Genomic DNA, 27731 nt, shown 5'->3' with positions numbered 1-27731 from the left:
GAACTCGTCATTCAGGCAGCAGCCCCTCCTTTCTTGCCCTCATCTCTGGTTCTCCAGGGTTACAGGTGAGCTCACCAACAGCCACTGCTCATGATGGAGGCCATCAAGAAAAAGATGCAGATGCTGAAGTTGGACAAAGAGAATGCTCTGGACCGGGCAGAGCAAGCTGAAGCTGAGCAGAAGCAGGCAGAAGAGAGAAGTAAACAGGTGGGTTCTGGCATCGGTTCCCTCAGCTGCTGGTGAGCAAACCCATGAGACAGGAGACAGTCCTCACGGGAAAGGTAATGAGTGGGAGCGACCCTTTTCGTCCCCAGGCTCGCTGGATAGGCAGAGGACATCTAGGATATTTGCCTCAGGCTGCCTATGTGACTTTAGAGAAACCTGTGGCCTCTCTGAGCCATGGTGTGTCTGCTGGATCTAAATGGGGGCAGATCATGTTTTGGGAGGACCTGATTTCTAGAGGAAAAGGTGGGAGCTTGGCATGTAGCATCTCTTTTCCCTTAATTTTTTTTTTAAGATTCTATTAAAAAAGAGTAATCTCTATGTCCAACATGGGACTCAAACTTACAACCTTGACATCAAGAGTCACATGCTCAGGGATGCCTGGGTAGCTCAGCAGTTGAGTGTCTGCCTTTGGCTCGGGGTGTGATCCCACGGTTCTGGGATCGAGTCCCGCATTGGGCTCCTGCGTGGAGCCTGCTTCTCCCTCTGCCTGTGTCTCTGCCTCTCTCTCTCTCTGTGTCTCTCATGAATAAATAAATAAAATCTTAAAAAAAAAAAAAAGTCATATGCTCTACCAGCTGAGCCACAGGCATCTATTCCCTAAGATATTTCCCATTCCAGGGTCTTAAGATGAAAATCCATCATGCCTTGGTTATGTTGGGGTTGGAGATCCCAGGGTCACACAGCAAGGCCTGACTCCTAGGGCAGCTGGCTGGAAGTGGACAGAGAGAAAGTACATCTCTTTAGGAATGCTAACCCATGTTAGCATAGGCTGGGTACAGAGGTCCATCAGGGCTTCGGAGCCCAGGATCTGAGCCTGCACTATTGTGTGTATGTCTTGTGTGTGACTCTTGGGGCTCCTGTAGCTGGAAGATGAGCTGGCTGCTATGCAGAAGAAGCTGAAAGGGACAGAGGATGAGCTTGACAAGTACTCTGAGGCCCTGAAAGATGCACAGGAGAAGCTGGAGCTGGCAGAGAAGAAGGCTGCTGACGTGAGTACTAAAGAGATGGAAAGGGGTTAACCCACACATGCACAGCACCATGTTAACATCACTAAAGCCAAACACACTTGGACACATACATACGTGTGGAGTCACAGAGCGGAGACATAGATACATACATTCTTATCCATAGTCACACATGGACACACTCTTGTACACACATTTGTTCTCAGGCATGTGGAGAAATCTCATGTTTGTCTTGCCCTCAACCCAGGAATTTAACTAGGTTTCTCAGGACCCGGACAAAGGGAGGGGACTCCAAGTTCAGATTGCTACCACTTGTTCCATCTCCTCCCCCATGTCACATTCTTAGCTTTTGTGTCCAAGACTTGGCACGTAGATATGTGTATTAATAGGGAAACGCTCATCTCTCAACTGCCCAGCAGAGCCAGCTCAGATTTCACAATGGGACAAAAGAGGTCACATTGACCCTGGCCCTATATGGGTTTATTTATCAGGGCCGATGTGGGCATCTGCCCTTATGCCACGGAGAGGCCATAGCAGGCATTGCTCATAGGGCAGCAGACAGGATCTTTGATAGATCAGAAATAAGAACAGAAACAAGAAGGGATCCTATGGGGTAAAACTGTCACCACCAGACCTTACTCTGTGGCATTGATTCAATTACTCAGCTTCTCTAGGGTTGAATTTTTCAATTTGAACATGAAATAAATTCTTTTTTCCATTCATATTTGTCCTGTCACCACCTATTTCCCTTTGTGTTCAACTTGAAGCTTAGCACAATGATAAATGAGAGGCTACAAAGGAAAGATGTTTGGAAGAAAGTGACATACCAGCAACAAAAGAATGCCGTGGTATTCATGGAAATGAAGTCAATTCTTAGCACTAAGTTAATAGGAAAATAGGAGCAAGTATTTTTTCTTAATTTTTTTTTAAAAGTAGGCTCCACATCCAATGTGGGGCTCGAATTCATGACCCTGAGATCAAGAGTCACATGGTCCACCAACAGAGCCAGCTGGGTGCCCCTAAGGAGAACTTTTTTTTTAAATTACATTTTGTTTTGGACGATAGCTGGAGAGACAAAGTGAGCCATTCACAAATGTTTCCAGATGCTTACATTTGGTCTCTTTGCTCTTAGGTCTCTCATCTTCTTTGGTTTTTTGGCACTTTCAGTGGCCAGGGAACACAGTGACGGTTGTATGTATCATACTAGAGATCAGAAATAAAGCAAATCATATACTTTATACATATTCATAATTTCCAAAAGTTTAGGCCTCTGCAAACCATTAATTCTCCCTTGTTGGAAAACTGCAATGAACACAGGTTACCTCCAGAGCTTTGGGCAAATGCTCAATGGCCTGCTGGAACTGCCTGGCCAAGGTTCCAGGTATAGATGGATAGATCTCTCTGGCTCCAATAGACGGATACAGGGACAGGAGTTTTCCCAAACTGGCAGTGTCAGGCTAATGACAGTTTTATGAGATGTTGGGTGACAACTTTCCGGGAGAGTCTGGAGGCTGAAACAGCTGGTATGTGGGCTAGAGGAAGTGTGTTCAGGAGCAATGAAAACAACAAAGTCTAACCCTAGATCTTGGGAGACAGAGAGTAATATACAGGCTCTAGACAATACCTCAGTTTTATTCAGGAGATAAAGGAAATTCCTTCCCAGGGAAGGATGAATTCTATCTGTTCTAAGGAAGCTGTTGGACTCATACTTAAAACACACTGTCATTCTCCATCTAGACAGGATAGACTCCGTATATTCACTTGAAAGAAATTTTTGTTTATATAGGAACCCACCAAAACCCATTTCAATATGTAACATGTGGGTAGAAAATCTCATTTAGCTTCTCTCCCTGTTAGCTTTCCTTCCAAGTCAGTAAATGCCCTTAGAGGTGTGCTGGAGAACAAGAAATGGGAGAGGAAGGCTGTAAGCAGGAGGCAAGAATCCTTTAGGCAGGGTTAAGATGGAAGCAGGAAGAAAGGTTTCTTTCCCCAAAGCTGGGGTTAGTAAACTTCCACTTGTGAGGTAAATCCTGCCATAGCCTAGTTTTGTACTGTTTTATTGGAACAACACCCATGCCCATTCACTTACATATTATTTATTGGCTTTCTCCCTACACCAGAGTAGTCACCACACCCTGTGGCTTCCCTACAAAGCCAGGAAAAGGTACTGTCTGGCCTTTTACAGAAAAAGTTGGGGGATTTCTGGCTCAAAGGATCAAAGAAGGAAAGTGAAGTGTTTATAGGAATTGGAAAGTGCTGAGTAAGGAGAAGGCAACAAAGTTTAAAGTAGAGAGCAAGGGTCAGAGTCATCAGCAACATGATATATGCCTTTTGGGGGTGAAGGGCACTCTGTCCAATACCACGGTCCAAGGAAGTTCACAGCTCAGCTTCCACCTTTAAGATTAACAGACAGAGCATGTAACTTTGATGTAGGTATAAGGGGCAGAGAGAAGAGGGAATCAGTAAGTGTATGTTTACACAGGGAGTTCTGGTTACCTGAGAAGCTTTTCTGAAAAGCATAGAATTTGCTGGATTGCTTGAACAAAGAAAGGGCAAAGGTATGGCAAGGTCAGTCCAAACTTGTTTTTCCTCCTGGAATTTGTCTGAGGTCCTCTTTAAAAAAAATTGTAACAAAATATCCGTAACATTTGCCATTTTAACCATTTTTAAGTGTATAGTTCAGTGGCAGAACATTCACAGTGTTGTACAACCATGTCCAAGGTCCTCTCAGTCCTAGGTGAAGTCATATGCTCATTAGGGTAAAACAAGGGGAAAGAGGAGTGTGATGGTCAGGACACAGAGTCATACCAGACGTGGAAGGGATGGGAGACAAGAATTGGGGATGGACATATACACCTGCTGATATATTGTTGTATTGTTGGTCACCAGGAAAACAATAGCACTGGGCCCCGTGCTGCCCATCCATCATGCCTTTAAAGGGTGTCACCTGTTTCCCTGGATCAAGAGAAGATTATCTGTTCACATCTACCAGTCTCAGAAATACAGTGGTGCTCTCAGCCGCCTTGGGTTTGTCTAAGATGAAGTCTCATGTGGCTTCTCTAGGACAAAGGGAGGTAAACAGTGCCCCCTGCTGATTAGCACCTAGATGACAACGTCTCATTTCTGCTTCCATAGTCCCTCTGATTAGATTTCTTCAAAAAGAGAGAGAAAAATTCTTAGGCCATCAGGGTAGAGTTTACTGAGGTTCAAAACCTTGTTCTTCCTTTCCAATTTCTGGGGGCAGAAACCAGTGTTACTCTACCGAGCAAATTATTTACTGTTTGAATTGTTTCCTCTAAATAGGCTCATTGTTTCTAAAAGGAGATAGGAAGACAGAGCCTCTGGAGGGAGTGTCCTCAAAATCAGGCTTTGAGGGCAGCGCTTGTCTTACCTACCAGCCGTTTCAGGAGTCAGGATTCTTCAAAGTCCTGCTCCACAACATAATTCTGAGGAGGAAAGAGAATTGCACCAAGGAGACATTTGTTATGATGGTTTACTAGAAAGGCAGGAGGGGTGCAAACAAACAAGAGAGAAGATAGTACAACTTTCAAGTCTCTTTACTATTGTGCTTTCAAAAATCCTGCACGGCAGTGCCTACAGAGGCAGTTTGTATCATAAACAGCTCCCTCAGGCCCCTGAAAGCAGAAGTGGCAGTGAAATTGGGGGAAGTTAATCCAGAGTAGACACTGGGTTGCACAGGACAGTGTTTCAGGCACTCATGTGGCTGTTGCACGAAGGCTCTGGTAACAGTGATCGATAATAGAGGATTTCTTCTTGATAAAGTGGGGGCAGAAAGACACCTTTCCCAATTGAGAAGAGAAACGTAAGTGATGATTAGTTAGCGAAGCCCCAGTTACTTAGGATTTGGAAGGGCGGGCAGGTTGGTAAGCCGCTGGTGTGCCGGGTAGTCTTGCTCCGTAGTAAGAGGGAAAGAGCGCATCGCTGATGCCAAGCAGAAGACGCAGAGTGCCCACCCGGCTTCCGTCCCAGTCCGCGCGTCCCTCGTTGATTCTCAGACGGCGGAGAGGACCTGCCGGCCACGCTGGAGATGGAGATTAGGCTGCGGGCCCCGCGGGCCGGGCACCTGCCTTCGGAGCCCGCGTGCGGGGCGCGGAGGCAGAGGCACGTCGGGCGCCCGAGGGCCGGGCGGCTGCACGTCCGACCGAGGGGAGGTAGGACCGCGGTTCGCCTCAGGGTTGCCATGGCGGCCCGCCCCACTCCCCGAGCAGCCCCGCCCCCCTTTGCTGGCCAGGGAAGGCCCCGCCCCCCCGCTAGGGCCGCGGGCGGTCCTTCAGCAGCGCCGCGCGGCAGGGCGCGGCGGTGACGTCAGGTCCGGGCGGGTGGGCGAGTTCCGGTATTTCAGGGCGGAGCAGGCGGAAGTGGGGGTGAGAAGCGGCTGCAGCGCCGAGCGGAGGAGGCGAGAAGCCGAGCGCGAGCAGGGGCTGGGTGGGCACCATGGCCGGGATCACCACCATCGAGGCGGTGAAGCGTAAGATCCAGGTTCTGCAGCAGCAAGCCGATGACGCAGAGGAGAGGGCCGAGCGCCTGCAGCGGGAAGTGGAGGGGGAAAGGCGGGCCCGGGAGCAGGTACAGAGACGGCGAGGCGCGCGAGGGGAGCAGGCGTGCAGCGGCGGGGACCCTGAACAGGGCCCGGGTTTGGCGGCGGAGCGCGGTCCTTCGGCTCTGGCGGGCCCGGAGTAGGGGTGGGGCGCAGCCACAGTTGGACCCGGGGTGGGCGAGGGGGGAACTGGGTGCTCGGGTGAGCAGGCTGGGCCTCTGAGGTAACGGGATCTTTCGGGGTCCGGAACCTTGTATTGCTCCTCCCGTCGCCCAGCTCATTCATTCGGGCCCTCGGAGCCAGGCGCGGCCGGGGGAGGGGCTCGGCGGCTTCGCCCTCCCCCACTCCACCGTGGAGGGCGGGGAGGGGTGCGGAATTGGCTCTCGTTGGAGGTTTCCGGCCCGAAGGGTGAGAGTAGGTGGGTGCTTCTCTGGTCTGGGAGGGGCAGGGCCGAGCCTCCGGTGCGAGAGTGGGGGTTGGGGGTTGGAACCGCCGGAAAGCCCCCGGCCTGGTCTGCTGCTAGCTTTTCCGCTCCCTCCTCCTGCTCAGGAAATGAGGCAGCAGTCGGCAGGGAGGAAGCGCGGTGCCCTCCCTGGAGGAGGTTCAGGCCACAGCAGCACCTCCCATCCTCGGGCCTGGGCTCTTCTTCCTCTCGTGGGAGCAGCTGCTGAACCCACTATTTCAGTGGACGGGAAGCAGCGGAGCGGAGTCGGTGTTTCGCTCGCTCTGTTCTTGCAAATGTACGAGCCGACTGAACCCGCCTGCCACCCCCCGACCCCCACCCCCAGCGAGATGCCGGACCTCAGGCCTGTATTGCCCAAGTTTGATCAGTACAAGCGAACCCGTGAAAAGCGCTTCTAGACACTGCCGACAAGCCCGCTTGTGCGGCGGCGAACTGGAGAGAGTGCCAATGTCTGTTCCCGGTTTCTGGTCGACCCCCAGTGTGCTTGATGCAGACAGAATAATGAGATTCAGGGGGCCTCTGACGATGTGATTTGATTCTTGCTGTTCCGATAACCTGCCACAATGTCTTGGTTTTTTGTTGTTTTTTGTTTTTGTTTTAAGATCAGTAAATATTTGTTCAACTGAAAGTTGGAACATAAAATGTTGATGGAATGAGTTGTGACTCTTGAAACTTTCTGTTTAGAAGCGTAATCTCAGATTTTCCAGGGTCTAGGGTGCAGTCTGGTGGGTGGAGCTGACCTCCTGACTTCAGGCTTTGGTTTGGGAGGATCCGGAGGCTGGAGAGAAAAGTAACTGTTGCTAAAATTTGAAGAGGTAACGAAGAACTTTTGTTTATTGGTTTATTGGTATTTCTTGTTCTTTTCCTTGGTTAAAAAAAAGTTTTATTTTTTGACTACTTCTCTGGGGAGTGGCTGATAATTATTTTTTGGGTATAAAGAATTATTGTTAGTACATAAAGATTGTTAGACTACTCTTTATAACAGGGCATGGGAATGCTGGGAGTTTGTCTTTCTCCCTCACCTTATTCTCAGGGGCTTTTGCCCTATTATGCTGCTAATTTCTAATTATTCAAGTGACATGGACTGGCTAGATGACTCTTTATGACTTGTGACACGTTTTCATCTCCTTTGTTATGGAGACCAGATCCCCCTAAGGAGGAAGGCAGGATGGTGTTTAAACAAGTAGCCGTGTGTTGAGCTGCATTATGGGTGTCTGAGGAATAGTTCTAGGGTGGATGACGCCCAGTCTCCCCCTAGGATTGGGTAGTTCTCCTTGCAAGAAAATTTGGGTCCCCTACCCCCATCCTAGGTGACCTGAGATGATAGGCAGCAGAGTGAACAGCTTGAAATATTTCTTAAGCTGTTCCTTTCTCAGAGCCTGCTAATTTGCTTACCAAGTTGAGGTCTTAGTGAGGAAGTTCTCAGATGGGGAAGTAGGGTGATAGTTAAATGTTGATGAAACCAGTATCTTCTTACTCCCCAACTTGAGGGAGCTTCATGGATGGACTTTCTGATCTGGCGAACTTTGGACTCCTCCTGAGGAGACACCCCTGGGGAGGGAGGGGGTGCTTGGGCTACCTGTTATCCTCTTAGGGCATTCTGGAATGTGGGTTTTGCAGGCTCCTCCCTCTGGAGCTGGAAACTCAGCACTCCCTGATGGTATCTCATGCTGTTAGTGGGATTGTCACTTGATTATTTTTCTGGTTGCTTTGTGTGAACATTCACTGTTTGTTGGGCACCTGGAAGAATCCAAAGCTGAGACTCAGGAGTTGTTCTGGGATCCATCTTTCTTATCTACTTTCAGCCCAGGGATTGATCTTTTACATTGTAGCCCTGTCCTTTAGATTTTGAATTTCCTTTTGCAGTTCTTGCTAAACAGGGTGCATAAACATATTCAAATGCAGTCTTTTTCCTTACGTGTTTTTTGATAGTAGTAACAATACATATAACAAAACTTACATTTTACCACTTTTAAGTACAGTTTACCCTTTTTTAATATATCTCTCCTCTTATCCTGGTATTTACCTCTTTTTTTTTTTTTTTTTCCTGGTCTAAAAAATTGAGGCATGTTATTGAAGAAGTGAGTGGGCTTTCAAACAGCAGTTTTGAGTCTGGCTTTATTCCCAATTCCTAGTCTCTGGAGGGGTTAGAATGCCTGAGTACTGTGTGACTTTACTATTTGTGGGGCTGGTGGACTGCACAACCACTTTTATCACCTTTCTTTGGTTTAGGTTTACTTTACTGCTGATTACCTTTCTCCTTCATGTTAGAGCACACACTCGGAGAGGAGAGGCAAATAGCCCTTTGCTCTGAGTGCCTTGGCTATACTCCACCTTTGTTTACTCTGGGGCAGATAGCTCTACTTCCTTCCCTCCGGCTGGCCTCCCCCTTGGTGAATTTAAAGTCCCTGAGGACACAGTATCTCCCTGGGTAGATATATTTCTGAACACAGTGAATCCAGCAGCCCTTTACTAACCAGCTCGGGCCTAACTTTGTCTATTACTGGTTTCCTTTGAATTTCATCTGTGACTTTTGTCTAAAAAGAGAAACCCCAGAGTGGCAGATTGCCAGATTTAGGCTAATCCCCTTCTGTCCTTGGCCCTGATCTGCCTCCAAGCACGGTACTCTGTCAGTTCCTTGCCATGAGGTGTGTGGTATGCTTGGGGAATCTTCTCTATGGGGGATGGTAGCATTGAAGCCAAACTCATTTCCTAACTGAAGCTGTGATCAGCCATCTGCTAATGGGACCGAATTGCTGCTGTGTCCTTCCTCCTCCCTGATCTTCACTTCCTGGAAAATGGAGAATCCTATTATTACCTAAAGGAAAGAATCCTCCAGGTGGGGCAGAGATGGGCAGGCTGAAGATTCAAAACCACATCTGGACATGCTAACCCTAGGGTGATTAGAATAGCATAAAGTTAAATGTTTCCTGTCTGGTTTGCAGAAGTAAGCCCCACCCAGTCTTTTGCAGGACTTGGTTGACCTGGAAGGGACAGGCATTATACATAGGTTCTGGCTTGAAGGAAGAGTCTTCCTTGTTCCCTTCGATGTAGTAATAGATCTTGATTCTGCAAACTTCTGTTCATTGTAAAGAGAACTGATCCTCTGTGGGAGGAGAAAAAAGAAAACAGTAAACACCCCCCCACACCCCCCTACCCCCGTCCCTGAAGCTTTTGCTGGGACACCCATGACAGGTTCTGCCTTTGATACAGGTTTGTTCAGTGTGCACATGCTCTTGTGAGGGCAGCAGGATGTGTTTTTTCCTCCCTTTTCAGCCTTGCTAAGAATTCTATTGTAAATGCTGATTTGTGGGAGAAACTGCCCAAGCTAGCTTGTTGTCATGGAAACTGTACACCCCGCCCTCATAGCCTGTTATCTTCTACTCCATTTAGGTAACAACTGGGGAGCTGGATGGGGACTGAGATTTTATGAGCTTCTTCCAAATCTAGTTCCTTTTTAATTAAAATGTTTTTTAATATTCTGGGCATTTGAAGGGAGAGATGAGGTAAATAGTTCTTGCTTGATAGTTTAACTTGTTCTTGTGATCTTGACCTGTTGGCCTTTTTGAGCTTATGAGGTGCAATGTGTCTTGTCCTGGGGGACATGGGACATCTGTTGTCTTGGAAGAGATAGGATCAGAGAATACTTGTCTTTGTGATATTTTAAATAGTAAGAGACATGAATGGTTTCTTAGTAATTTCAGCTTATGTGGATTCCTTGTTATTTTTCTCCTAGGGGTTGGTGGTTATATATAGGTGGTTATATATACTCCCACAGTACTTTGAACCTCCCATGTTTGTATCTGGTGATTTTTGTGCCAAATAACCTGATCTCCCCCCCCCCCTTTTTGAGTGGGAGTGAGAGCTTGAGGGGGAAGGGTAGAGGAAGAGAGAATCCCAAGCAAGCTCCTTGGGAGCCCTAGGTGGGGCTTGAGATCATGATCTGAACTGAAGTTGAGTCAGACACCTAAGTCACTGAGCCCCCTGGTACCCCCAAATAACCTGAAGGAGTCTTTTGGGCTATATCCCTCCCATAGAGGCTGTGGGCCAGATTATTTCTGTAGCTGTTTCCACCCACTGACTGCCAGGAGGAAATCAGGGTAATAGAATTCAGGTACAATCTGGACTGTAGAAGAGAGATCACGTTAACCAAGCACTTGGATAAGCATCTGAACTGGGTAGCATGCAGAGCAGATTAAATTCTTGTATGATTGTGGTGCAGCCAGTGTACTTGCCACCAGTAAAGGTGTAGGGAGGGTAAAGATAGTCTGAAGAGGGAGGCTTTTCTGCCAGTAGAATTCATCCACACACAGGCTGCCTCCTTTCCTTGTTTCTCACTACACATCCCAAGGAGGCTTGGGATGGCTTGCAGTCTAGCCTCTGCCTTATAATACGCTGGAGGCCATGAGGGACTGTCACAAGCCATGAGGAGGGGGAGACTCAGGGATGACTGCAGCAGTTGCAGGGAGTCACAGTTCAGAAATTTGCAGGAGTGGGGGTGGACATGGAGGAAACATTTTCTTCTGCTCCCGTGTTTTTTGTGTGTGTCATCAAGGCAGGTCATTTTAGCTAGAAGAGCTTCTTGACACCTCTGAAAAGGTGGAGGTGGGGAGCAAGTCACAGGGTTAAGGGATAAATATCCCAGTGTTACATCCTTTTGCTTTCTGATCTAATCTGTTACTCTGAAAAACCTTCTCTTAGCTAGTGATCCTCTTGGTCTATTAGGATAAGGTCATTGGAGGATTGGGTTAAGCAGCATATTAATAGATAATCCAAATTTTCCTCTTTAGGAAACTTTGCTTACTTATTTTTTCATTTTATGAGACACTTAGATGAAAGTTGCTAAAGACTAGGACACTGCTCTAAGCCAAGAGCTCAGGCAGCAGGAACCTTCACTGGCCACCTTTTCTGACACTAGTGTGTTCAGGGTTTGACCTGAGTCCAGAAAGGAGGTAGTACTAACTGGCACTGGGCTGGGCAAAGGAACTGAGTTTTAAAACTCGCTTCCTGCGGAGCGCATGGAAGTCTGGTGCTGATGGGAAGGGAGGAAATCGGTGTATATGTCACCGTGTGTGTTTCTGCGCTAAAACAGGTGTTGCCATGTTGGACCTTGGCTTCTTCTTGGCAATCAGCTCCAAACTTAGTCAGCTCTGCTTCTCCTTTCCACTCTTTCGTTCAAACACAGGCTGAGGCTGAGGTGGCCTCCTTGAACCGTAGGATCCAGCTGGTTGAAGAGGAGCTGGACCGCGCCCAGGAGCGCCTGGCCACTGCCCTGCAAAAGCTGGAGGAAGCCGAGAAAGCTGCTGATGAGAGTGAGAGGTGTGTAGATGAGCACCTGTTGGAGTGTGGGTTTTAGGAGCTCATGACACTCTGTATTTCTTTACAGTCCTGCTCCCCCTCCCCCAAGTTTTTATTTAAATTCTACTTAGTTAACATATTAGAATAGTAACCTATCTCTGTTTCTGTTTTGCATATTCTTTTTACTTGAAGACAGAGTAAGGGTTACCTGGGTGGAGTGACCTGGTGTGACCTTTTATAATTGGTGTTACCCTATAGACTGATCTAATGATAAGTCAATAAGGTAACCTTCAATAAGGTTACCAGGATGGCCTCCACTGAGTGCATCAGACTTAATTTGTGAGGTTAGTCCCTCTGAAGCAGTAGTTCTTAGAGTAAGCTCCCAGGTTTTCCACCAAGTTTGAATTTCCATTCAAATTCTCAGCCCTTACCCCACCCAGATCTAGGAATCAGGAACTCTGAAGGTGGAGCCCAGCAATCAGTGTGGAAAAAGCTCTTTCAGCATCCACTACACCTAAGAATCATAGGGCTGTTGAGGCAGGGAATCATTGGAAAGTTAAAAATATTGGAATGCCTGGAATTCCACCCCAGTTCAGTGAGAGTGCATTGCAAGAGGCCCGGGTGTTCTTTTTTTTTTTTTTTTTTTTAAGATTTTATTTATTTATTCATGAGAGGGAGAGAGAGAGAGAGGGGGAGAGAGGGAGAGAGGGAGACAGGCAGAGGGAGAGGCAGCTCCATGCAGGGAGCCTGACATGGGACTCAATCCTGGGTTTCTAGGATAAGGCCCTGGGCTGAAGGCAGCGCTAAAAAGAGGCCCGGGTGTTCTTAAAGTTCCTCTGATAATGTGTGTCCAGGGTTGAGAATCAAAGTCCTTGAACCAAGTCAAAACTTTCTTTGGTGAAAATAGCAATTGGCTTTTGGCTTCTTGCCGTGAGTTAAACTAGAACAAAGGTGTGTGATGACATGCATGGGGTCAGAGGAAGGCCTTCAGAATTGAAAATGCGCTATCAGAATATGCGACACTGTGCCACTGTGAAAACGAGAAATGTGGCAGTATGCACTATGTTAGAGAATAGTGTCCAAATTCTAGAAAGTGAAGAAAACGTGTTGCAGAATAAGATAGTGTATGATTCTCTTGGAGTGTGGGGAAGTGGGGCTAAAGTTTATTGGCATTTTATCTATATAAAATGCTTCTAAAAGGGTTATGAAGAGTTTTTCCCTGTTGAGCAGGGCTAGAAGTGGGGAGGCTTATTTTGTGCCCTTAAACTATATAGTTAAATATTAAGTGCATATTTTTTCTTATTAAAAAAAGCTTATTTTGAAAAAGTATTAAAACGAAGTAAGGTGGGGGTTGCTGTGGGAGTTCTTTTTGGGTGGTAGGCAGAAAGGGATGGGTGCCCTTCCGAGGCTCTTGGAGTGGAGCTGGTGACAGACTCCCCAGGGTGACAGTGTTACATTTGTTCTTCTTGTTTTTGGCAGAGGTATGAAGGTTATTGAGAATCGAGCCTTAAAAGATGAAGAAAAGATGGAACTCCAGGAAATCCAACTCAAAGAGGCCAAGCACATTGCAGAAGAGGCAGACCGGAAGTATGAAGAGGTATGGTGCCTTGTGTTTGTCCTCTTTGTTGTCATTGGGTATCTTTTTTTTTTTTTTTTTTTTTTTTTTAGATTTTATTTATTTATTTATTCGTGAGAGATAGAGAGAGAGGCAGAGACACAGGCAGAGGGAGAAGCAGGCTCCATGCAGGAAGTCTGGCATGGGACTCGATCCTGGGACTCCAGGATCATGCCCTGGACCAAAGGCAGACACTCAAGGGATCCCTGAGCCACCCAGGGATCCCTGTCATTGGGTTTCTGAAAAGAATCGTGGTAGAGGGAAATGGGGGGAATAACTTTCTCTTTGCTTCACTGAGCTGTATGGGGTCTTCTGTAGGTGGCTAGGAAGTTGGTGATCATTGAGGGGGACTTGGAACGTACAGAGGAACGAGCTGAGCTGGCAGAGTCGTGAGTATCTTGCTCCCAAATCTTTCCATACGATTCTGTCCCTTCCCCTTTGGCTTGCGCATTCATGTGAGTAAACTAGCATTCCTTCAGCCTTGTTAAACAGGGCCTAGAGAGGGGGCTTTTCTAACTCTCTCCACTAGTGACAGGTGACAAACGACACTTCCTCTATTTCTCGTAGGGAAGGTTTGCAAACTAGGGGCAAGTAAAGACTACTTAATCCTTGGTGAGTGGTGAACTGGAAGGCCCTACAGGGTCCTCCCACCCAGAGTCTGTTTCTCCTTGAGGCGCGGCGCCTATGTTGACTACAGATTTCTTTTACTACATTGCCAGTCTGGGGACCTTGAGGGCCAGGGCAGACAGGGAGTGCTCCTCTGTTGGCACCTTCTGGGCCTTGTATAACAAAGGCAGTGCTGATGCGTATGTATTTGTGCTTCCTTTGTATTCCCCTCTCCCAGACATGACATATCATGACCATGGTGGTATTTTCTTCCCATGTTTTGGAAAAAAAAAAAAATTTTTTTTTCGTTTTGCTGCTTGTTTCCTTGCTGTGTCCTTTTTGACCTTTCTCCCTCCCTACCACCTGGCTTGTGCGACCCCTGTGACTGTCACTAACAGCCGTTGCCGAGAGATGGATGAGCAGATCAGGCTGATGGACCAGAACCTGAAGTGTCTGAGTGCTGCTGAGGAAAAGGTACTAACCGTCAGACCCACAGAGAGGTTACGTGTGTGGTGTGGTTTTGTTCTGTTCCGTTTCTGTTTTTATTTTGCAGCTGCCTCCCCTCCACTGGTTGATTGTTGAGTGCTTTCTCATCTCTTCATGGAATGCTCCATTCTATCCCACTTACTTGGCATCTTTCATCTCTTTCCTAGTTGCTTCACCACCTCTTCACAGGCTCTCTCCTTCCCGTGGGTGATTTGGGGGGCTCTTTGGGTTGGGTGTCTATTCCCACCTCTCCCCCAGCTAGCAGTGGTGACTTGTTCCTGCTAGTGATTTTTCTCAGGTATTTTATTAGTATCCAAACATTCTGAGTCCTAGCCCAGCAGAGCCCAGCTTCTGATAGTGGTAGAGGGAGGAGGGTTGACACTTGCTCAGGTGACCTGGGAACTTCTCTTTTCCCCAGTATGCCTTTCAGCTCTCTCTACATATAGGTTCAATTCACGTCTGTGTGTCTTTCTCTCCCTTTTTTTTATTCTCTCCTCCTTCCCCTTTCCTCTCCTGCGGTATTTAAAACATTCACAGTAAGTGTTCTGAGCTGGAGGAGGAGCTGAAGAATGTCACCAACAACCTCAAGTCTCTTGAGGCTCAGGCGGAGAAGGTAGGGGCTGGTTGTGAGAGTGACAGGCTTTGGGGCCTGGGCTCAGCCCTGCCCTTGGTGAGAGACTGGAGAAACCCATTCCTTATGTAATCTAGTGAGATATGTCTTTGTCATCCAGATTCTGGGTTTAATGCTAATTCCTCTGCATTTTGATTTCTTTAGTCCAAAGTCACTTCATGGTCTCAGGTGCTTGGGGTCATGGTGTCAGGCTGATACCACTGTGCTAAATACCAATAATTATGGGTCCTAAAAGGTTTTCTAGCAGACCAATGGGGGCATCAAATAGTAGATATGAGACCTAAGGAATTAAGACGGATGACTTGTCTTTACCATATATGGGACAATTTCAGCCATGTGGCCTTGGGGTGTTGCTACACCTACTCATTAAACAGGAGGAAGGAAAAATACCTCCTCGAGTTGATCTGACTGAGTAAGATAAAAACTTAGACCGTTTTAAAAATAAAGATCTGGAGGATTCTAATCTGAGGATATCAAGGCTCGTAAGGACATTGATTTGTGGATTTAAAGGATCTGTTGTCCAGTAATGGGCCTTGCTCTTTTTCTCAGGGGCCATTCAGCATATTAAATCCAAGAGGCTATTTACTGTAAGAGTGAATATAGTGGCAGGGGGTAGGGTAGGGTGGTAGGATTGTCTGTATGAGTAATTTCTACTCTGAAACTTTGATTCCACTTGTCTTATAGTACTCTCAAAAGGAAGACAAATATGAGGAAGAGATAAAGATTCTCACGGATAAACTCAAGGAGGTGAGCTGAGGGGTTATAAGGAATGGACAAGGTGGGTTGTAGGGAAGGGATCAAAACATTCTGAGGTGTATGAGGCAGTCATTTAGACATAGACAAGCTGGGTTTGGTTCTGAAAGGTCTACAGGTAGAAAATAGTGGAAGAGATAGAGAATCCTTCTCTTATTGTCTTGTTCATGTCTGATTCTTTCTGCTGTCATATTTCCCCCAGGCAGAGACCCGTGCTGAGTTTGCTGAGAGATCGGTAGCCAAGCTGGAGAAGACAATTGATGATTTGGAAGGTATGGAGCGTGGGAGAGGAATTAGAGGGATACAGAGGAAGACCTTGCCCATTGATGTTAATCTTTTTCCCTGTCCACCAGAGGGAGGTGGTCGTGACCTGGCACATGTCCTGTGCTCTGTCCTCTGCCACAGCTAGGTGAAATACATCCAAACCTAGAATTGGGTTTTTATATATACAACCTTTTCCTTTAGTAAGATTTCATCTAGTATTCTGGAATTTGCATCCTTCCCTTGGAGGAGACTAGTAATGGAGGCATTTACCTCCAATTTAGTAGTCTTAAATCCTGGTCTCTGGGTTGAAATGGTAGCCATGCTTTCAGGAGGCATAGGAGTGCATGTTACCCTGTGGCTACATTTGGCAATCCTGTTCATCACTTCAGCTGTGGGGGACCTCTCTAAGAGATAAAGAATCTCGGAGCTGACCAATCCGAGGGGCTTTCTAAATACTTTTCTCCCCACATTTTGGCAACTGTGTCTGCTCTAACGAGCGAAAATTTGGATAACTCTGAGATGTGCTCCTTGGGAGAGTTTGGGGAGGTAGCCTGTAGAGCAGAGGGTCCAAGAATACTGGTCTTGCTTGGTAGATAAAGAAGTGTTGGAATATTAATGTGTGCTTTTTCCTTTTTCTATTTTTATTGTGCCATCCCTGCTAGGAATGAGGTTAACTGGGTGGGAGTGGGATCCTCCTGAGTGCCTTTGGTAATAGGAATTTCTAGTCGTGACCGTGTCCAGGTTCTCAACCCAGGACAGATGTTCTAACCTGTGGTATTAGACCTGCAGTCACACTTTTCCGAATTTCTAATGATTCCCTCTCTCCATATGCTTCTGACATTTTTCACTGTCCCCACGCTCCTCTCTGTACTCCTGTTCCTATCCAGATGAGCTCTATGCCCAGAAACTGAAGTACAAGGCCATTAGTGAGGAGCTGGACCACGCCCTCAATGACATGACCTCTATGTAACTATCTGACAGAGTGGGGCTGGAACCTTGGCTTGTGGGTGGGTGGGGTTATAGGCTATGTATAGTGTGCTTTGGTTTTATCCTCTGGAAACTAGAATCTTCATGCCATCTTAAAATATTGGTGCTTATTACTCGTTGGCAAAAGCTGGGGTGGCATTTCATATTGAATGGGTAACACCCTGATCTCCATGTGGTTTTTGAATACTTTGTGCTAATAGATCCTTCATTATAACACCACGGTTTTTCTGTTTGCTTCTCAAATTTAGTCTTCTTAGAGGGGTTGCTACTGAAAGTAGAATCGCGTCATCCTGTAACTAAGGATGTAGGGCCCAAAGAGCCAGTGACTTGGGCCCTAATGTTGCATAACAATTCATGACTCCTCCTTTAATTTGTGTCCTGATATTAAAGTTCCGGGGGAAACCCATGATTGGAAATACCAAATTCACCAAAGAATTAAGCTGAGTCCCAGAGCAAGCCAGGAGGTAAAAAGCACCAAAAAGAGTTGTTGGAGACTTTATCCGTTTGCTGTGGACCCTTGATGCTAATTCTCCTCTTTGTATCTTTCCCACTAACCCTGAGAAGTCACATGACTCAGGCTATGAGTCTTGTCTGGCTGTCTTTTCCCATTCCTACTGCCTTCTCTTCCCTTTTCTCCCAAATTGTTGTGTAGATGGATGCTAGTCCTTCTTACTTAGAGTCTCCTTACTTTTTCATACAGATAACTATCACCGTTTCTGCTCTGTTCTGGATCTGCCCCCCTTTCCTCGGGGAGCCCAACACCCCACTCTCGCTCTGGATTCCATGTGGGTCGGCCTGGCTGGTCCCCAAGACAATAGGATGTAGTGGGGGGCACAAAGCAACTTATGTATTCTTCCACTCCACCACCCCTCCTCCCCCAAATTAAAATGTTGAGCTGCTGGAAGCCTCTTGCCCCCCCTGCATTTGTGTCATTTACAAAGCGGCTGCTGTCCCTGAGAAGGAGCCTTGGGGGTGTGATGTGGAGAACAGCCCTCCCTCCTCTGACTTATATAATCAAAGCCACTTTTGTGTGTGTCTATTTTTTCTTGACATTTAAGCTCAACTGATGTAAGTCTATCAGAGTGGTGGGCTAGCAGAGGTTCTCTTGGGTAGGAGCTTGAGTCTACATGTGGGCCATGGGAAGCTGAGCACTTCACTTAGCCCACCTGGAGGGCTTTGAGGCTCCTATTCTCAATCTCTTCTCCTTTGATAGCATCCAAGAGCCTCCCGATAACGTATTCTCTGCCCTTTTTCTAGTTGTTCAAATGGTGGTACATCCTCAGAGCATCTGCTGAACTCAGATGTCTTACTACCAAACTTGACTGATTAGATCATCCCAAGTCACAGAAAAGCACACAGAATTTTCAACAGATTTTTGGTTTCTTGTCCAAACCCTTCTCACATACTTGAGGCTCATTGCCACTTGTTTGTTGGTATGTGCCTGTGGAATCTAAAACAGATGAAACGATTATTACTGGAAAAACTAGAACAACCCACCATGTATGTTTCAGGTAACGTGCACAAGGTAGTAATAGTTTATTACATACATAAAAATGGTAAGTTTCTGCTAGTAAAATTGTTCCTAGTTTATATTGTGGGATTATATAAAAACATTGTGCAAACTCTTACTCCAATTTACACAGCAGGATGATTTTAGTCTAAATAGTGTGGTGGTCACCAAGGGGCTCACTTAGTACTTCAGTTTCACAGCAGATTATATATTTAAACTTGCTTTTTTTTCCTTAAAGATTTTGTTTATTTATTTGAGACACGCAGAGAGAGAGGCAGGCTCCTTGCAGGGAGCCCCATGTGGGACTCAATTCTGCGACTCCACGATCACGCTCTGGGCCAAAGGCAGGCGCTCAACTGCTGAGCCACCCAGGTGTCCCGAAACTTGCTTTTCTTTTAAACAGAGCCAAGTGGAGAGGTTTTCCCTATTGGGTCCCTATGAGACCCAGTGAGACTTGAGGTCTCATTGAATTCAGGTTTCTTTTCATTCATACAATTTCCTGCTGCTACATAGCCTTTGAGATTAAGGTATTGATTATTTTAGCTGACATTTAACTGGTATCTTTTAGGTACAAAGTTACTGAGGTGGGGACAGAAATAATCCAAGATGGATGCACCATCCTTATTTTTAGGTTGCCCAGAATCTAGTAGGAGAGAGAGCATATACATAAAGCTAAGGATGATCTGTGATCAGTGCCACAAATAATAAACTTGTGGAAATTCAGAAGGAAAGAGATTGATTACAGGGGGATTGATTAGGAAAGAGTGACAGAAGGAGGCACATAATAGTTACTTAATAAATATGTTAAAACTCTTCATTTTTATTGGGTTCTAAAAGATTGATTTTCTGACAAACAGATTTTGGTTGAGGGATAGTTATTGAGCATTTTGGTCAAAGAAGCAAAAGTAGAAGCATAGATAGAGGTGGGAAGGATATAATAGTTGTGAAAGTAGATTTGGACAAAGAAGGGGCCGCTGTGTACTGAAATCAGGTGTGGAGTTTTCTTGTGTAGAGATTGAGGATACCAATGGAGATTTTGAACAGGGATATATGTTCTAGTGTGAGTAGCAAAAAGAAGAGTTGATTTGGCAGCTAAGTTAATGTGTTGCAAGGCATGCAGATGATCAAAGTGATCCGTTAAGGTGATGATTCCCGAATTTCGGTCATTTGTATGTCACTTGGTGGCTTTTGCCATATTCATGTGCTCCCTACATTATTGTTTTCTTCACATATACTCTTGTTTTCAGATTTTCTTCTTCTTTTTTTTTTTTTTAAGATTTTATTTATTTATTCATTAGAGACACAGAGAGACAGAGGCACAGGCAGAGGGAGAAGTAGGCTCCATGTAGGGAGCTCGACGTGGGACTCGATCCTGGGTCTCCAGGATCACACCCTGGCCTGAAGGCGGTGCTAAACCGCTGAGCCACCCGGGCTGCCCTCAGATTTTCTTACTGTAATAATTCTAATTTAAAATCAAATGTTTGAGGTACGCTAGTGATTTTTTCTAATGTACTTAATGTACATTAACAATATAGCAAGTAAGTTTTTTTTTAAAGTTTAGAAGCATATACAGTCAGAAATCTTGCATAGCACTAGCAGTGAGTATGCCATGCTTCGAGAAAAACTGGGTAGCTATTGCAGTTTTCCCAGAGATTGTATCGCAGAGAGATGGCATTGAAGATGCTCACTGTGAAGGGCACTCAGTATGAGGAGGAAGAGTTAGGGCTGACTGGTTTGGATCCTAGGAAACAGCAGTAAGACAGGTGTTGGGAGGTCAAGTGGTCCTTTTTTGAATAGGCAGGAGAGGTGTAAGGGAATAAGAGTTTGAAATACTGGCAGGTATCCAGGTGAAAACAAAATTCTGGGGGGTTGAGGGGAGAGGCTGATTGATGTAAGAGAGGTTTGGAACTCCACACAGGTGGCAAGCCGTTTAGACCATGAAAGTACATTTAGAACCCTAAAGACAGTTGCAGATGTAAAAGGAATGAAGCAAAAAGGAAAATCTGTGCAGAGGAGGAATCCAAATGGGTCTGGTTGGTGAGATGGAAAGAGAAAGAGTAACTTTGCTGATATAAAAACTTGATGACTGGATGATTTCCAGAGGTTCTCAACAAGTTGAGAGGAAAGATAGCTCAAGATGGGACATTGTCATTGACACTTTATTAATTCGAGGGTGTGTTTTGAACATTAAAATCAAGGAGAAAGCCACATTTCAAGGAGCAGAAAAGTAAACTAGTGTGAGGAAAATACAGGCAAGACATATGGCTTAGACCAGTGCCATCCAGCAAAACTTTAGACAGTGATGCCCAGTACAGTAGCCACTAGCCACATGTAGAGCCTGTCGAGCACTCAAAACGTGGCTTATAAGACTGAGGAGCTAAGATTCTGTTCCTTGTTTTTAGTGCATCTGCATTTAAGTAGCTATGTGTGGCTTAGTGACTGTGTTGAATAGTACAATTCTAGATGTTTTAGTATTTGGGCAGAAAGAGTTGACTGGCACAGAGAAAGGCTTAGAAAAGAAAGAAGTATGTGAGAATGGAGAGAAGTTAGAGGAAAAGTGAGGCACTGTACTTCTAGTAGCTCTTTCTTTCCCCATGGGTGTGACTGGTGTAAGCAAGGATGGAGACCGACAAGCCAGCATACCTGAGTGAAATTTGAAATATGGTGTCATGCTAATAAAATCATTCCTCCACCCTGTGTTTCTTGAGCCTGCATTAGCAATCAGAATGGAGTCAAGAAGCGTCATTGGTAATCTCAGAGCAAAGCATTTGATCTCTTTTCCCACTTGATTTCTTTCTTAATTTTTAAAAAAGATTTTACTTATTTATTCATGAGAGACACACAGAGAGAGGCAGAGACATAGGCAGAGGGAGAAGCAGGCTGCCTGTGTGGAGCCTGATGGTGGGACTCAATACCAGGACCCCAGGATCACAACCTGAGCTGAAGGAAGACACTCAACTACTGAACCACCCAGGTGTCCCTCCCACTTTATTTCTGGGAATGAACCCCAGGCTGATGTGTTAAGAGTCTTTTCTACCTGCCCTTATGACAGTGTTGCGATGAGGCACAGCACATGACTAGATCCCAAATTACCTAGCGTAACCTAGTGGGTGGAACTGCCCTGTTGTGCTGGGCAGCCTTATCTTAGCCCCACCCAATCTCTTCCTTTCTCTTGGTTCTTAGCTAAATACCCGCCCCCCAGCTTTAATTTTAGGGGAAAGTTTAAAAAAAAAAAAAGCAAAACCCATTCCTTCTCATCTCTAGAATTGTTTTTGTTTTGTTTTTAAAGGTTTTATTCATGAGAGACATAGGCAGAGGGAGAAGCAGGGTCCCATGGAGAGCCCAGTGTTGGACTCTATCCAGGGATACTGGGATCATACCCTGAGCTGAAGGCAGACGCTCAACCACTGTGCCACCCTGGTGTCCCAAATTGTGAGGCTTTAAAGCATGTGTAATTTGCTTTACTCTTAGCCTCCCCACTGCCTTTTCCTATTATAGAATGGAATTGACCTGATTCAGACCGGTGGAGCCTAAGTACGTCCAGCATCCATGGAATTGTTCCCTACCTAATTGAACATGCCTAAAAAAACATCAGACCAAATAGATTCTTTGGCTTGCCTTTTCTTGTTTGCTTTATTTTGCTGTTATCAGGGAAATAAGAACTTTTACTAATGAGCTGGTATCTGATCCTGAATTTGTAGTCACTAGAAACAGCAGTATTAAAAACCTTCCGTACTGGGACGCCTGGGTGGCTCAGTGGTTGGGCATCTGCCTTTGGATCAGGGTGTAATCTTGCAGTCCCAGGATTGAGTCCCACATTGGGCTTCCTGCATGGAGCCTGCTTCTCCCTCTTCCTCCGTCTCTGCCTCTATGTTTCTCATGAATAAATAAATAAAATCTTTAAAAAAATACAGAAAACCTTCCGTACTAAGTTTAAAGTGAGAGAATAACCACATTTGCCTTTTGACTTCCTGTAGTTCTTAGGGAACTGTGCGTTCTAGGATTTAATCAGGCAAGAAAATGATTCCACTTCTGTCTCTTTTTTACTTCCCTAAATGGAACAAAACCTTCAATGACCAAGCTGTTTTGAGGGATTAGATTCTGATAGGACCCTTCTCTCTCCAGAGTGGGAGTCACACTCAGTAACCTGGATATGGATGCTACAGAAGAGTCAGGCAGTACTTGGAATCTGTTTATAATCTTTCTGTTTCCCACCACAGAAAGCTTGAGAAATAAGTTCACAAATTTGAACCTCTACATTTGTCAAGGATGCCCAGTGAATAAGACAAGTCCAATCCCTGGCCTCATGGAGTTATAGACTCATGTAGTGTTTCTTAGTGGGGGACTTTGGTCATTTAAGCCAGGATAATTCTGGGATGTACAGAACAGTCCTACTTACTGCCGTCCCCTGCCCGATAAATATGTGTAGGGTCCTCTGGTTATTGTGACAATTAAAACCTGTCCCCACACGTTTCCAATTTTCCTTCCAAGGGGAGAGAACGGGCACGCGTAACAAGAGCCATTGGTACAATTCTGAAAGTTCGCTCTAATTCTGCCCTTTAGTACAACTATGATTTTTGGCTATTCCCCTCCAGGATAATTTTGTGTACATGTTTTATGTTTTGATAGTGTACATAAAGTGGCAAATAACCTTGGGACCATACTGGCCACCATCTTCCAGGGAGAGCTGGAGAAAGACCTCTGCCCAGAGGGCAAAGTACTTGGCAGTGCCTCGACTGTGGGCACAGCAGCTCCACAGATGCAATAGGTCTTTAAGACAGAAGAGTATATCTTTGTATTGAGGTCCTAAGACCATTTGAAACAGATTGTAAAACATGGGAAGAAATCTGTTTGTGAGCTTGAGAGTCAGAGACCAGGAAGGTCTGTCCCTAGATTTCTCTTATCCCTGCGTTGCTCAGATGGGTTTGGTTTCTTTGCACTCTGTCTTGAAGGATGCATTCCAAGTGGAAAATTCAGATAAAGTCAGTGATTTGAGCACTTAACTACTCTTACCAGGAATGCTTTTGGTTATGGGAAACCACTTAACTGTAGCTTTACTAAATATGGGGACTTAGGGCACTTGGGTGGCTCAGTGATTGAGCCTCTGCCTTTGGCTCAGGTCATGATCCTGCAGTTCTGGGATCGTGTCTCACATCGGGCTCCCTGCAGAGAGCCTGCTTTTCCCTCTGCCTGTGTCTCTCATGAATAAATAAATGAATAATCCTTAAAAATAAGTAAATAAATATGGGACTTATTTTTCTCCCATAATAACATGTCCCAATTGGAGCAGCTGTGGCCTCGTCTTGCTCAGTTTCTGTGATTCTCTTACGGTTGAAATCTGTAACTCTCACCCTCACATCCATATTCAAGGTGAGAAAGCAAGTTAGTTTTCCCAGAAGACTTCCAGCAGAGTCTCATTGGCCAGAACTGGATCCCATGATCACCCCTAATTGCAAGAGAGGCTCGAAAAACAGAACAGGATAATCTTGATTCACCTTCCCTGAGCTGGATGTGTTGCTGGCCCCAATAGGGTTGAGTTCTTTTTTGGAAAGGGGAGGTGAGGTTTTGATGGACAGGCCACTAAGGTAGGTTTACCACTGAGCACCTATAACAAGGAGCAGTAGAAAAGTAGGACTGAGTGGGTGTCAGGATATTGACCTCAATTTAACATTCATAATGGTGTACTGAATGCTTTTACAGAAAGTGTTCCCACTGTTGGCTCCAGTTCTTGTCAAACCCTGATTACAAGCCAGCTGTTTTCCTTCCTTTGCCCTGTTGTGCTTGTCTGTTTCTCAACCCAGGGAATAAATACCTTTGCAGAAGAGATACTGTTTTCTTTCTCAGAATGTTGTCCTTCCAACTTGTCAGTCGGGATTTTTTATTTTGTTCCTCTGTTGGTCTTTCCACCACCTGGTAACTCTTACTGTCCTCTGAATCTTCCTTGCATCCTCTTGGCCTTACAGATGCATGTTACGTATACCAGCTCGTCAGAAGTCTCAGAATTTAACCTCTGCTACTCTACTAACCTCCCATTTTCCTTTTTCTCTTCTGTTTCCCCTCCTCCTCTTGTGTTCTTTCCTCTCTGTTGCTGCTGCAGAACATGTCTATAGTCAACTTGAGCGAAACCGCCTGCTCTCTAGCAAGCTGTGGCTGACACTACATGTTCTGTGTGACTGACAGGCAGGACTCACTGGTGCCCATTAGGCCAAGCTTACTGCTCACACCACTGACCTGGACCCCAGCAAAAAGCTGATTGTTTTTATTTTTTTTTATTTTTTTATTTTTTAATTTATGATAGTCATACAGAGAGAGAGAGAGAGAGAGAGGCAGAGACACAGGCAGAGGGAGAAGCAGGCTCCATGCACTGGGAGCCTGACGTGGGATTCGATCCCGGGTCTCCAGGATCGCGCCCTGGGCCAAAGGCAGGCGCCAAACTGCTGCGCCACCCAGGGATCCCTGATTGTTTTTTTTAAAAGTTATTTTGCCCTAGCAAATTGTTTTGTTTTTTTAAAGATTTTATTCATGAGAGACACAGAGAGGGGCAGGGACCTAGGCAGAGGGAGAAGCAGGATCCTCAGAGGGAGCCTGATACGGGAATCGATCCCAGGATCCCGGGATCACGCCCTGAGCCGAAGGCAGACACTCAACCACTGAGCCACCCATGCATCCCTTTTGTTTTTAAGATTTTATTTATTTGAGAGAGCAAGAGCAGGGGGAGGGGCAGAAAGAGAGGGAGAAGCAGACTCTGTGCTGAGCAGGGAGCCCAATGTGGGGCTCCATCCCAGGACCTTGGGATCATGACCTGAGCCAAAGGCAGATGCTTCACCGACTAAGCCCCCCAGGCACTCCACAAATTGTTTTTTAGTTGGGGCAGTGAGAATATTGTTGACTTCCTAACTGCACTGTAGAGTGAGAACAGTTGACACTGCATTTTTATCCCTTTCCAAGAGATAATGGGCGACGAAAGGAGGGGCCTGAGAGATCATAATGAGGAACCTGGGAGAGGTTTCTGGTTTTTACCTTTACTTTCTGCTCTGTCACCTGTGCATCAACTGTAGGCTGTGTTCCCCCTGCATGGATGTTTTCTCACAATAAAAGGACCAACTGGACAAGGTGTTGTGACTGCTTCATCTACAGGCCCAGAGATGGGCCTTTCTGACTAGGTGGAAAAAAGGGAAGGGAAAGAAAAGGGGTGTAGGTATTAATAGCTATGTCTTGTATTGAGTATTTCCCCCACTCCACTAGAATAGTCTGAGTGGTGGTTTGCTTGCTGAACAGATTAGATTTTCCTTGGTGTTTATGCAACTGGTTTTCTTTCTAACATGTTCCTTCTTGCTTTTTCCTGGTTTTATGTTGAATTGTAAGTAACTATCAGGCTAGTTTTGGACAATAAATAGCTCTATAAAAATCTATCTCAGTTGAGATTTTGCTTATATTTTTGGTAGTATTCTTGGCTTTGTTTCCTCTAATGATTCTGTGATAGGCCACGGGGGTTATTCATTTATCCCCAGTTCCTTTCCCTTCCTTTTTAGAGGAAGCCTATAGTGTACAATGTTCCTTTTATATTCTTCTCAACTGAGATTCTTTTTACTGGTGGAAACATGCCCATCCTCGTTCTTGGGGGGTCACACCCCAGTGAGCCAGGGCAGGTAGGCACTGTCCTATGGGCAAAACCTAGAAGAAAGGATGGCTGATGCTTGAGGCTTGTTGCCTCCTTCAGTGATGGAAAACCGAAAGCCTTGTTGGGTGTGAATGAATGAGGAAACGACCGATAGGCCCCAGCCTCCTCCCCTGAAGTATAGCAACACCTGCAGCTCCAGCCAGAGGCTCTGCAGAAGTCACTGGTGCAGTAGCTCAGGCTTGCTGAGAAGACAGCTGCTCTATGAGTCCGCAGCTTTCCTGCAGCATGAGTGATTGATTCTCGGAGTGGGTAGATATTGACATTTACTTCTATTTTTGTGATGTCTCTCCTTTACCTCCATTAGATAAGCTGAAATGCACCAAAGAGGAGCACCTGTGTACACAAAGGATGCTGGACCAGACTCTGCTTGACCTGAATGAGATGTAGAGCACCTCAGTCCCACCGTGCCGCCGCTCCTCCCTCTGACCCTGACTCTGCCTGAGGCCCAGCCTGCCCGAAGCTGGCCTTGAAACTGAGGGCTGATCTTTAACTGGAAGGCTGCTTTCTCCTTTTGCTGCCTCTCCCACCCCTACCCCTGTGTCTTTTTCACCAAACTGTCTCTGCCTCTCCCTAGACATTCCAGTTGGGCTTGAGGCTGAGCACCTTTGGGAACAATGTTTAAGGGAATGTGAGCACAATGCAAAGTGTCTTTAAAAGCATGTTGTGATGTACACATTTTGTAATTACCTTTTTTGTTGTAGTTGATGTAGCGACATTTGTAAAACATTCCAAATAATTCCACAGTTCTGAAGCAGCAGTCTAACCCCTTCCTCCCATTTGGAATTGACTTTTCAGCCTAATGAATACTGGAGCCTCGTTGCTCTGTCCAAAATACCAGCCAAATTAGAAAGGTGATTCCAGAAGTTAGCCAAAAAAGTGTGGCTAAGGGTTTCAGCTTTAAGGTATCTTTGAGCAACATAATGTTTTTTTTCCATCAGATGTGACCAAACAAAAATTAAGATGGTGAGACCTCGATCTGAGACCAAATCCTTGTCCTGTCTTTGCCCTAACTGCTTACAGAATGGATCATGTTCCCCTTATGTTGAGGTGACCACTTATTTGCTCTCCTGCCTCCTTGAAAGAAAAAAGAGAATTATGTTCGCCACTGATTTAGCCACATGAATCAGACTCATCTCATCACCCTTTTCTGGGTCCAAAGCTGCTGCCTCTAAACGTGCCATCTCATTGTGCTTTGTATCAGTTAGTGCTGGAGAAATCTTGAATAGCTTATGTACAAAACTGTTTTTAAATTTTATATTATTTTGAAACTTTGCTTCTTTAGGGTTGGGGCACATTGACCACCCCGTCTGGCTGAGAACTCTCTACAGTCTGTGGGCTGACAGTGTGCTGATCTTTTAAAAGTTTCTTTCCCTCCCCAACTCCCCTTTTAGGTGAGGTTTCCGTGAGGTCTGTTAGGTGTGCATCCTGCAGCTTATTGGCTTAAAATGCACTCTTCCTTTTGTGGCCTCTCTTTGGGGGCCAATTGGGAGAAAGAAACCAATAGTGCAAACTGTTTTGATACTGAAAATTGACAAGTGTCTTTTTGAAATAAAGAACCAGTCCCTCTGATCCTCAGACCTACTAGACTCTTATTTACTAATCCATATATGTTTTCTCCACAGGAACTATGAAATTTGAGTGAAAAATCAGATCTTTGTGGGTGGTAGCAACAGGATTTAAAGAGAGCAT

The 27731-nt window shown here is 45.7% G+C and overlaps 1 protein-coding gene across 10 annotated transcripts; it reads left to right on the top strand.

Annotated features, from left to right (window-relative positions):
• Window positions 1-27611, top strand: TPM3 (tropomyosin 3). 10 transcript variants are annotated; one of them, XM_041744473.1, is made up of 10 exons: window positions 2-207; window positions 1089-1214; window positions 11397-11530; window positions 12989-13106; window positions 13443-13513; window positions 14129-14204; window positions 15532-15594; window positions 15803-15872; window positions 16752-16830; window positions 17552-17755. In XM_041744473.1, the coding sequence occupies exons 1-10, from the start codon at window positions 91-93 to the stop codon at window positions 17553-17555; spliced, it is 858 nt and encodes a 285-aa protein (XP_041600407.1). In that variant the 5' UTR covers window positions 2-90; the 3' UTR covers window positions 17556-17755. The 10 variants fall into 10 exon arrangements, with proteins under 10 accessions (XP_041600416.1, XP_041600407.1, XP_041600396.1 ...); XM_041744454.1 differs by lacking the exon at window positions 14129-14204 and adding an exon at window positions 14754-14829 and having other exon boundaries at window positions 4-207; XM_041744482.1 differs by lacking the exons at window positions 16752-16830; window positions 17552-17755 and adding an exon at window positions 26347-27611 and having other exon boundaries at window positions 1-207.
• Window positions 27612-27731: the final 120 nt, after the last annotated feature.

This window comes from Vulpes lagopus, chromosome 1 (assembly GCF_018345385.1).
Source record: "Vulpes lagopus strain Blue_001 chromosome 1, ASM1834538v1, whole genome shotgun sequence".
NCBI classification, from domain to species: Eukaryota; Metazoa; Chordata; class Mammalia; order Carnivora; family Canidae; genus Vulpes; species Vulpes lagopus.
Note: the sequence above shows the minus strand (reverse complement) of the source record. Positions and strands in the feature narration are given on the sequence as shown.